The following is a 12,388-nucleotide window of genomic DNA, read 5'->3' as shown; positions in this document are numbered from 1 at the left end:
TAGTTTTGACGGGATGTTTTTCGCTCCCCTCAATGTTTTTGTACGAGTCTAGCGCGTTTACAGTGTCTGATTGGGCGACTTTTTTCACGTGAACTCGTATTTTTACGATTATTCTGCGGGTCAAAGCATCATACGGGTCTGCTAGAGATGCTCTTAGCCAGTATGATCTCCCCCTCCATGCATGACGTCATCAGTTCATCTAGCTTAATAAGCGGGACTTCTTTTTCGAAAAAACTTATCGATCTATGCTTCTTCAATTATTATTTTTGTGAGAAAATTTTAGTCTATTCATCTTTAATCATGGCAGTACAAAAAATAATAGAGGCAATAAAAATTACAACCATGTCCATGGACCACCTAGCGATGACTACAAGCACTGGAGCGAGCCGAAGACACGCCGTCGTCATTGCCCCTTCTTCATCGGAGCCAAACAAACCTTGTTATAGTAGACGGTCAAAAAGTCGTCAAGCTAAGGCCCCAAAGGACTAGCGCATCAGAATAGCAAACATCGTCGATGAAGAAAGTCGTAAATCAGAAGGATCAAACATGTAAACATTTAAACGAAGACGAACGAAGACCGGATCCAAATAGATCCATCAGAGACCACCACCGACCGAATCCCGCAAGATCCGATGGAGATAAACCTCCACACGTCCTCTGACGATGCTAGACGCATTATCAGGACAAGGATAGAACGTGGGAGACATTATCCTACTAAGAGACATCACCGCCGCCACACAACACCAACCAAGACGTTGACTCTAACAAGAACAAGAACAGAGTCCCTCCCGCCGGTGGGGGGCCGAGATCCTCCGCACCTCCATGGCCTACATTGGAGATGGGAAGGACCGGCTGCGACGCCGGTAAGAGGAGGATATTTTTTGTGAAGGAGGAAAGAGCTTTTCATCTTCAATTATGACAGTACAACAAACAATAAAAACAATAAAATTACATTAACATCTGTAAACCACCTAGCGAGACTTGCGAGCTATTGGTGACCATTTCACTATTGGTGACCATTTCACGGCTTGATTAACCACATATTTCCCCGATTCCCCCGATATGGTTGTGTTTTGCAAACTGGTGTTCAAATTACTAGAACTATCCATATGGATTAATTGATTCGTAAAGTGACGCCAAAGATACACTTCATCGTTTATATAAGCTATACTAGCATCATATTACATGGATGAATTGGGCAAATTGCTACTTCAACATGGTGGTATCGACCGTTGAAAAGAATTGTTGTACGGAACAGAACATAAATCCTATAATAACTTGAATAATGGCGAGATGCAGCTCAGGAGTGCACTGACAACGCAGCGTCGGCTTCCATCTTCTTGGCGCCGCTCTTGCTTCCAACTCCAAGCTCCGCCGCCGCGGAAAGCAGGGACGTCGAGCTCGTGCCCCACCCGTACTCGTGGCTCCCCTTCCTCGACAGCTCCGATACGTGGCGGATCATGTCCTCCAGGTCGGTGCACGACGACCCGCCTTCCTCCATGGCCGCGCGGGCCTCTGCGGCGAGCTTCTTGGCCCTGGTCCTCCTCGCGGCCCCCTCCGGCCCACCGTCCATCAGCTCGGCGACCACCTTCTCCACGTCGCCGCTGGTGACCTGGACGCCCTCGGCCTCCGCGGGCACGTTCATGACGGGCAGCTTGACGCCGGACCTGACGCCGACGCCCAGCACGTCCACGAGCAGCCGCTCGCTGCAGAACTGGTCGGCGAAGTTGGGCCACGTCAGCGCCGGCACGCCGTGGGAGATGGCCTCCAGCGTCGCGTTCCAGCCGCAGTGCGTCAGGAACCCGCCCGCCGCCGGGTGCGACAGGATGGTCACCTGCGGCGCCCAGCCCCGGACGAGGAGGCCCCTGTCCTTGACCCGCTCCTCGAACCCCTCGTCGTCGAGCAGCGCCTGCACGGCGGCGTCGGCCTTGGCCTCCTTGATGGCCCACACGAACGGCCGCCCCGACGCCTCCAGGCCGCGCGCGAGCTCGGCGACCTGCTTCGCCGGCAGCTTCGCGATGCTGCCGAAGCTGATGTAGAGCACGGACGCCGGCGGCCGGGCGTCGAGCCACGAGACGACGTGGCCGGCGTCGACGTCGGCGCGGTTGCCGCGGCCGGCCTTGGCATCGGCGTCGCCCAAGCTGGAGGCGCACGTCGGCCCGACGGCCCACGTCCTCCGGCCGAGCGCCGCCGCGTAGGCGTCGACGAAGAGGCCCTCGATGCCGCGGAACGTGTTGGCGAGCAGGCCGTCGGCGGAGGCCTCGGCGTCGAGCACGTCGCGCTGCTCCTTCTCCACGCCGGGCCACTGGAAGAAGCCCCGGAACGTGGCCGTGTTCCCCACGGCGGGCACGGGGAAGTCCGGCACCTCGAACTCCTCCATGTCGTCGCCGCCGACGCGGTCGTACACGCCGTGCTTGGCCAGGTTGTGCACGGCGAGGAGGAAGTAGGCGGAGGGGCAGTGCATGACCAGCCTGGGGACGCCGAGGGCGGCGCACACGCCGGCCGTCCACGGGTTGCAGGAGTCGGCGACGAGGCAGTCGGGGCGGCGTGGCAGCGCGCGGACGTACTCCTCCAGCGGCTCGGCCATGCCCCAGATGGCCTGGAAGAACTTGACGTACATGGTCTGGTCGACCATCTGGTCGGCGTTCTCCAGCCCCTCCGGCAGCCCGAAGCGCGGGCCGGGGAAGGGCAGCTCGGCGAGGTCGACCCGCAGGCCGGCCCTGGCGGCGCCCTCGACGGCCGGCCTGTTGCGCGCGGCGTTGACGGGCGTGGTGAGCACGGTGACCCGCGGCCCGCGCGCGGCGATGAGGCGCGCCAGGTCCACCATCGGGATGATGTGGCCCTGCGCCACCAGCGGCACCAGCAGGAAGTGCAGCTCCGACGCCGCCATCGCTCCGACCCTCTCCCTGCTTCTCTCCGGGTCCCTGTTGCTCGCTTGCTCCGCTACAGCGGCTATATAGTGGTAACGGCGGCGAGCACAGCTGTGTGAATTAAGAAGGTTAATTGTGGCGTAGCTGGTCAGTGGCTGTGAGACACCTATGACATGGTCACGGTGGTCATTGTGACGCGTACGGAACGACCGATGTCTCGTTTCCACCACGAGGCTTCGCGCTATGCTGAAGACATCGGACGTGACGTGACGTGACGGACGGCGGAGATAGGTGCATGGATGAAATTGTCCATCGAGGGAGGGAGGAGAGAAGTTGAGAAGCTGGAGGAGGAGGTGGCGCCAAGCGAAAGGAAGCATCGAGTGGTGGCTAGGCGAGGACGTGATAAGGAGCGTGGGGTTACCGTACACGGACACATGCGTCTGCTCCTGGCCATCTCCTGTTGCGCATGGCGACACGTGAGCTGCCGAACGTTTGTGTGAGTCGCGGGCGCAGAGACCTACGTGGACGCAGATGTTACCCCAGCGTAGAGCGGCGACGCCGGTCGTCACGATACGAAGCTGTGTGGATCGAGATTCGAGCCGGTTTCTAGAAGCGGAAGCTTCCGAGGTGACGTGTGCGCCTACCGAAGCGTCCTTGTCGCCGTCTTCGGAAACCAATCAGTGGCCGGCCGGGGCGGGTGATCGTGTACGGGCGGCCGGCATGGCGGCATTGCCGGTCGTTCGAGCCGGTCCAGGAGGGTCCCGTACCCTCATATTTTATTTTGCGAATGGAGGGTCTAGTGATCTAGTCCTCGGTGTAGAGGAATAGAATGCAATTCTTAATGTATTGGTAGGTGCATATGCACAAATATATATAGTACATAGGGCAAGTCATATCCTCAACTATATACAAGGAGGAGACTTGGAGTACAAGAATACATGTGCTAAATACATATCTCAACACCCCCGCAGTCGAAGCGACACCATTGCTGACGCAGAGACTGGACCGGAATTTCTCGAAAGACGTCGTAGGCAAGCCTTTGATCATGATGTCAGCAAATTGTTGGGAGGTGGGAACGTGTAAAACACGAACATGGCCAAGAGCCATCTAATCCCGAACAAAATGGATATCAAGCTCAATGTGCTTGGTGCGACGATGATGAACCGGGTTGGCGGAGAGGTAGACGGCGGAGACGTTGTCGCAGTAGACGATGGTGGCCTTCTCAACAGGACACGAGAGCTCGTGAAGAAGCTGACGAAGCCAGGAACACTCAGCAACAACGTTGGCCACAACGCGGTACTCAGCCTCGGCGCTAGACCGCGAAAAAAAGTGTGTTGACACACGAACACGTCACGTGTACCCTCGACGCCGGGGGTGATGCGCCGCAGCTCACGCCGAAGGAGACCCGACCGACAGCGCGATACGCAAGACAGTCGACGGGCGCTTTTGCAGACCCGAAAACCCCACACCCCCGGGAGGGACCCCGTCAGGGAGTGCGACGGCTATGGGCTGCCCTAGGTCGATTCGCTCGCCCCTAGAGCCTCGGGATTCGCAGCTCTCAAACACGAAAAACAGCGAAGAATGAGATAGAAAAACGGTGGAGAGATAAAACGTAGATGAAAAAGTAGTATATTGATTTGTTCGATTGTGTGTTGTTCAATCGACCGTCACCCCCAACATATATAAGAGGCGGCTAGACTTCCCGTACAAGTAAAGGATTCATCTAGGCTTTCCTTACAAGAAAAATTACATCAATTCACGTCCTAGAGTCCTAATTCTATTCCAACTCGGATTCAGTCTGAATCTGGCCCAAACTCTGTCTTCCTTCTTGCGCGGGCCGCCGGGCTTGCATATGATCTCCGATCAAGATGGCCCAAATATCAAACTTGTGCGCCTCGACGATACGAACAACTCTCATGTTGATCACTTTTTCAAATAAGGCCATCTTGAATACTTTTCGAGGTCATCTTTATCTTCCAGTCGGACTCGGTCTTGCAGTAGACTGGATTATCCGAGTCTCGTAGTGAATTTGTAGGCTATATATTATCTCTGATGATGATGACTCCAAAATCAAAGTTTACCGTCTTGATGATACGCACAACTTCTGTATTGAACACTTCTTCATCCAAGGTCATTTTGATGAACTTTCGAGCACATGTTCAATTTCACTCGGACTTGAGCTCATCCACTCGGATATTAGATACTTTCACTCAGATCGTCCGATTGGACTTTTTCACTCGGAAGACAATCTTTCACTCGGATGACTATATTTCCACTCGGATGACTATATTTCCACTCGGAAGGCACTATCTTATTCACTCGGATGATTATATTTTCACTCGGAAGGCACTATCTTATTCAATCGGCAAGTTTTCGTCCCGATGGTAATCTTTTCACTCGGAATATTTTCACCTGGACGACAATTTCACTCGGATGATCATATTTTCACTCGGATTTCCGACTGAAAACATAGCCCGATCTTGATTTGTCTCTCCAGGCCTCATATGATCTCGGATTGAGACGAATTATATATGAAAATCGATCGGCTCGACGAGACGAAACTTTTCCATGTTGAAGGTTTTTCGATTCAAGGCCGTATTGATGGCCGAATTACTCGCGCAACCTATCAGACAAGTGTCTGGCACCTCGCGCCATATTTCCGTTGAGGTTCAGTCTGCAGTATATTGCCTCTAACTTTTGCATATGAACTCGGATTGAGATGATTTATATATCAAAATCGATTGCCTCGACGAGACGAAGACAATTACTTAAGAGTGCTCCTTCATACGAGGTCATCTTGAATACGTGATTGGCAAAAAACCACTCGGAACATTGAACTATGCCACTCGGAGTATAGTTTCGGTCCGTAAGATAAAGTCGAATGAATATAACCGAAACATCAAAGTGGTTTGACTCGGTGACGTGAATATTTTTATGCTGAAAAATCATTCACTCGAGACCATCTTCATTGCAATCTGTATCTTGCCAAAATCAGGTGTCAACACATGCCCCCCTATTTTTCGGCAAAGCTTGCACGCCGAAAAATAATATGCATAGTGTTTGTTCTAAGGACGATATCAACACTCCATCGGCCATTTATTTTTCTCAGGGAGATAATTATGTATCGGCCATGTTTGTGCTAAGGGCGATAATCGTATATCGGCCATTGCCCACTTAGACTTCCTGCCACACACTCGGGTGGTACTTCTTCAAATATTTGCCATTGAGAGCTCGAGGTAACAATGCCCCTTGTATTGATTCCACCAAATATAAGTTTCCGGGAACAACTCTTGCAATCCTAAAAGGACCTTCCCAACTTGGAGACCACTTCCCGAATTTTCTATCTCTTGAACCAATCGGTAGAATCACTTTCCAGACGAGATCACCAACTTGAAAATTCTTCAACTTGACTTTCTTATTGTAAGCTCTTGCCACCCTCAACTTATCTCTCTCTATGGCCTTTAAAGCAGCCAAACGTTTATCAGCAACCTCATCAACATTGTCCATCATCAAATTATAAAAGTCTATTGCCGATAAATCATTTTGTTTGGCTATTTTCAAAGCATTCAAATTTACTTCCACCGGTAAAACAGCCTCCTGACCATATACTAGCTCATATGGAGTCACTTTCGTAGCACCATGCCTTGAGATTCTATGTGCCCATAATGCCTCAGACAACAAGTCATGCCATCTCCTTGGATTATCCTCAATCTTCTTCTTGATGAGCTTGATTAAATTTTTATTGCTAGACTCAGCTTGTCCATTAGCTTGGGCATAATATGGGGAGGAATTAAGCAACTTTATGTTATAAGATTCGGCAAACTCTCTGACTTGGTGTGACATAAAAGATGAACCTTGATCTGTAGTTAACGTTTGAGGAATACCGAATCTATGAATAATGTGCTTGGTTATGAATTGAATTACCTCCGTATGCGTCATGTTCTTGAGAGATACTGCTTCAGACCATTTAGTGAAATAATCAGTTACCACCAATACGAACCGATGCCCTTTTGAAGAAGACGGATGGATTTGCCCAATAAAGTCTAAACCCCATCCTCTAAAAGGCCACGGCTTAATAATAGGATGCAACATAGCAGCAGGAGCCAATTGAATATCACCAAATTTTTGACAAGCTTCGCACCCTTTATAATATCTGAAGCAATCATTAATCATGGTCGGCCAATAAAACCCAGCACGTCGTAATAACCATTTCATCTTGGGAGCCGACTGGTGAGTACCACAAATGCCTTCATGTACCTCTCCCATAGCAACTCTTGCTTGGTCCTCATCCAAGCACTTTAAAAGAACATCATCAATTGTTCGGCGATAAAGATCATCATCCCTCATAGTATATTTAAAAGCCATACGCCGAACAGCCCTGTCCACCCTTTCACTCGGATTATGCAAGTAAGCAACAATGGGCTTCCTCCAGTCGGAATTGTCACCTGCACTAGATTTTTTGTTAATGACCGAATCAGTGGGTTCTGGTTCGGCCTCTTCTATACTCGTAAGACAAGACATCGGACTTTGAGAAATATGAAACATGCCATGATCAACATGGTATCCAGATGCTTGCTGTGTCAACTCATTTGCTTTTCAGTTGTCATGTCTAGATATATGTGCAATGCTAAAACAATCCAAAGTAGAGATTATATCTAGACATTTATCAAGATAAACATTAAGTGATTCGTCCAAACACTAAAAAACTTTGGATATTTGCTGCACCACTAGTAACGAATCACCATAAGCCTCAATATATGTAACACCTATAGCAAGTAACATCTCTAGGCCGAATAACAATGCTTCATATTCGGCCTGATTGTTTGTGCAAAAATATTCTAAGCGGCATGAGGCTTCAAAAACAGCACCATGAGGAGATATATAAACAATACCAACACCTTGTCCATTGCTACAAACTGAACCATCAAAGTATAATCTCCATGGTACTAACGAAACAAGGTTTATATCACTATCATGCTTGTCATTAATCCGATGTTCAACAATGAAATTAGCAACAATTTGGCCCTTCATGGATTTTAGAGATTCATAAGCCAAATCATATTCAATCAAAGCATAAGCCCACTTGCCAATTCTACCACTAAGAATTGGCCTATGCAACATGTATTTAATGACATCGGTCTGACAAGCTACTACGCAAGCACTCGGCACTAAATAATGTCTCAATTTTGTGCAAGCATAATATAAGCATAGACATAATTTCTCAATAAATGTATACCTTGTCTCTGCGTCCAATAAGCGGCGGCTCAAATAAGTGATGGCATGCTCTTTTCCTTCGGTCTCTTGAGTTAGAACAGCACCAATAACTCCTTCCTCTGCTGCAATGTAAAGTCTGAAGGGTTCCCTATGCTTGGGTGCTCTCATCACCGGAGGAGTGCACAAATAATTCTTGATCATATCAAATGCTTCTTGCTGTTTTGCCCCCCAAGTGAAATCAGCATCATTCTTTAACCGAAGGATAGGAGTAAATGCATCAACTTTCCCTGATAGATTAGCTATGAACCTTCTCAAATAATTGACCTTGCCAAGGAACTTTTGCATATCTTTCTTGCATGTTGGAGCCTCCACTTTTTGTATAGCCTCTATCTTTTTGGGATCAATCTCTATACCATCTTCATGAATAATGAAACCCAAAAACTTGCCAGCTGACACGCCGAAAGCACACTTCAAAGGATTCATCTTCAGTCCATACTTTTTCATTCTTTCAAAAGCTAAATGCAAATCGGCCAAGTGAGATTCAAAAGCATCCGATTTGAAAACAATATCATCAATATAAACTTCAAGTATGACACCGAGTAAATCATGAAAAATCAAATTCATAGCCCTTTGATATGTGGCGCCAGCATTTTTTAATCCGAATGTCATCACTGTCCACTCGAATAAACCAAGGAAACCAGGGCATCGAAAAGCTGTTTTGTACATGTCCTCTTCGGCCATAAAAATTTGATTGTATCTGGCATTACCATCTAGAAAGCTAATAACCTTATGTCCAGAAGCATCATTAATAAGCATATCGGCTATTGGCATAGGATACTCATCTTTGGGTGTAGCCCTATTCAAATATCTGAAATCAATGCATACCCTCAACTTGCCGGATCCTTTCTTCTCCACTGGGACAATGTTAGAAATCCACTCTGCATAACTGCAAGGTCGAATGAAATTAGCTTCAAGCAGTCGACCGATCTCTTCCTTGATCCGGTCATATGTTTTCGGATTAAATTTTCTGGCCGACTGTTTATAAGGTCTAAAACCAGCCTTTATAGGCAACCGATGCTCCACTAGCTCTCGGCTTAACCCTGGCATCTCATGATATTCCCATGCAAAGCAACAAACATATTCTTTCAATAGCTCGATTAGCTTAGCTTTACAATCGGCTTCCAAATTTTTGTTTACAAACGTCGGTCGAGTGACTGAACCATCTCCAATATCTACCTCTTCTAATGGATCGGCCGATGTAAAACCTTGTCCAAGTTTATCCATGTCATCCAACTCCTCTATAGACTCATACATATCATCCTCACTGGACCGATACTTTACAAGACGTTTTTGTAACCACTCGGAATTAGGATCCATTTAAACATATCATACCTTGGAGCCGATTGCATTCAGTCGGCTTTAAAGAGACGGGCACGAAACCATTCTTGGTCACGCTGAGAAAATCAAACTCTGATAAGTCACGTCCCGTCAAGCAAGTAGCATTGGGATGTTGCCAATCCACCAATGCATCGGCCAAAGCAACACAGGCCGAGTTATCCGCATGAATGACTTCCACTCCATCATCAACCCACTGAATCAAAAACTGGTGCATAGTGGATGGCACGCACTGGTTTGCATGAACCCAATCACGGCCTAGTATGACGTTGTAGTTACCTTGCACCTCAGCGACAAAGAATGCAGTAGCCAAAGTTTTGCTTTCGACTGTAAGCTCCACATACATTACACCTTTGGCTTCAGTTTTTTCTTTGCCTTCAAATCCGTTGAGCACCATATTGGTCTTGATCAATTCTTCATCAGGCAGACCCAATTTCTTGAAGACCGAATAGGGCATAAGATTTACCACAGCACCACCATCAACAAGCATCCGAGTGAGCGGCGACCCATTGATATGACCTCTGAGATATAATGGTTTCAGATGCGTTACTGGTTCTTTTGGCTTCTCGAATATTGCGTTTTTAGGGCCAAAATCCATCTGAGCCACCTCCCCTTCCTCATCTACAGCACGAAACTCAGCAGGTAAGTAATACACCATATTGATATCCATACCTTGATGAACCGGCGTAGACTCATAGTCCACCATATCAGCCTCCTCCTCGAGTGCATCCACCAATTCTGAAATTTGTCCGAGTGAAGGAGAAGTAAGAATTGTCGCAGACGATGTGATATCTGTTGCATCGTCCTCCTTTGGTGATGTAGGTGTTGCTATGATAGATGTAGAAGATATTGTATCTTGTATTTGTTTAGGCCTCCACACTTGTTTTGCTGGAACCATGGGTCGAGTGTCATTGAACAACTTATCCCTTTGTTTCTCGGCCTCCTTTTCTGCCATCTCTTGACTCCTTAACCTCTGTAGTTTCCTCTTTTGTGTCTTTGTTAGCCCTGGAGGACACCACTTTGGCTGAGTGTATTTAGGATCTCTCGTTTTTACCTGGCTGGTGCTTGCTTCATGGTCATTAGCCGAGTGCTTTGGCGCGATAGCAAGTATCGGCTCAGTCGGATTGCTATGCACAATCGGCTGTCGTATGGCAAATGTTTCGGTGCCCAAGATAAGTGAGTCGGCATCCATTTTCTCCTTGCCTTTTGCCGACTCAATTGCTGCAACACTTGGTGATTTAACACGCCATTCTTTTTGACTTTCCAGATGCATGAAATTTCCACTCGGGTGCACCTTTTTACTCGGATGGAATCCACTCGGATGGAATTCACTCGGATGACTTCCACCTGGGTGCATTCTTACACTCGGATAATTTCCACTCGGTCGCATATTTTGACCAGCCGACTGATAGTCACCGACGTTGAGTCAGCCATTATATGAATAGTCAAGTCGATCCCAAACAGATTGTGTATACTCTTCTGGAAATTGTGCCCTTGGTCCACTCGGTTTTGTATACCGACTGAACATATCAGCTGATGGTGACCTTGGTCATTTTAGATGAGTCGGTCGATTGAAACTAGAACCGGCCGAGTGGTTAGCATACTTGGACAACAACATATCAAAAGTTGGCTTGATCCGCTTACGCTGCACTTTAGCTTCATTCTTCTTCCACTTGCCAACTTCTGGACTCTTGGGCTTGACAAATTTAACACGAGTATTTTCTTGCACTTGTGGTTGCCCCCCGAGTGTAGGGTTCTTGATGGTGATTTTGATCACTTCCTTGCCATCGGGTTGCTTATCAAGCACAACTTGTCTCCCCAAGACCTTGCTGTCCTCCTTGTCTTTCCTGGGCTCACCAACAATGACATTAGCTTTATTAGCAGATTCGGCTACCTCCGGCCGAATGAGTAGTTTCTTCCCCTCCAAACCCATGGTATTCATTGGAAAAGGTTGTTTATCAACTTGCATCTCAGAAAAGTTCAATCGTCCGTCATTAATGGCCGATTGTATCTGTCATCGAAAAACATTGCAATCGTTAGTAGCATGAGAAAAAGAATTATGATACTTGCAATAAGCATGCCATTTTAGCTCTTCAAACGGCGGTAAAGTATGAGATATTCTAATAATCTTAGCCTGCAGCAAAGCATCAAATATTCTATCACACTTAGCAATGTTAAAAGTAAACTTCATCTCTTCATCACGATTCTTATGAATCGGTTTCAGATCATTGCAAGTAAAGGGTTTGGCCTTAGATGGTCAAACAAATTCAGTAGCAAAAACATCACCCTCATCGTCCGAGTGATCACTATCATATTCCACCATATTCATCTTTGGACGATCGGCTTTGTATCTATGCACTTCTTTGAGATCTTTGCTTCGGCTTTCCTGAGCCAAAGCCCTTTGTAAGACTTGGTTGATATTTAAGAACTCATAACCTTCTAGCTTTTCTCTAATGGGAGTTCTCAAACCACTCAGCACTAGGTCTGCCAAGTCTCTCTCGGTTATCATCAAACTAAAACACCAGTTTTTTGTTTCTCTGAATCTCTTGACGTAATCGGAGACCGATTCATCATGCTTCTGTTTAACCGATGTTAGATGTGATAACTTGAGTTCATTGTCGCCGCTATAAAAGTGATCATGAAATTTCTGCTCTAGCTGTGACCAAACCCAAATGGAACCATGTGGTAAAGAAGAAAACCATGAAAATGCAGTACCAGTTAAAGATAAAGGAAACAAACACACTTTCAACTCATTTAGTGAGCCTGCTTCACCTAGTTGTGCTAATTATTGACTAACATGCTCCCATGTGGTTTTTGTGCCCTCTCCATTGAACTTGACAAAATCTGGAATCTTATATCCCGGAGGGCACTAGATGGCATCAAAGTACTCGGGGTACGGCTTTTGGTAA

General features: G+C 47.4%; 1 protein-coding gene across 1 annotated transcript; it reads right to left on the bottom strand.

The window, feature by feature from the left end:
* Positions 1–1,131: 1,131 nt before the first annotated feature.
* LOC125520348 (UDP-glycosyltransferase 73C5) lies at positions 1,132–3,022 on the bottom strand. The gene has a single exon (XM_048685242.2). The coding sequence runs from the start codon at positions 2,888–2,890 to the stop codon at positions 1,301–1,303; it is 1,590 nt and encodes a 529-aa protein (XP_048541199.2). The 5' UTR covers positions 2,891–3,022; the 3' UTR covers positions 1,132–1,300.
* Between the last annotated feature and the right edge of the window lie 9,366 nt (positions 3,023–12,388).

The sequence above is a fragment of the Triticum urartu genome, chromosome 7A (assembly GCF_056163025.1).
Source record: "Triticum urartu cultivar PI428250 chromosome 7A, HENAU_Tu73, whole genome shotgun sequence".
NCBI lineage: Eukaryota > Viridiplantae > Streptophyta > Magnoliopsida > Poales > Poaceae > Triticum > Triticum urartu.
This window is presented reverse-complemented; position numbering and strand designations above follow the sequence as displayed.

Excerpts from the sequence above, each read along its gene's own strand:
- LOC125520348 (XM_048685242.2), bottom strand. The coding sequence starts at position 2,890 with ATGGCGGCGTCGGAGCTGCACTTCCTGCTGGTGCCGCTGGTGGCGCAG.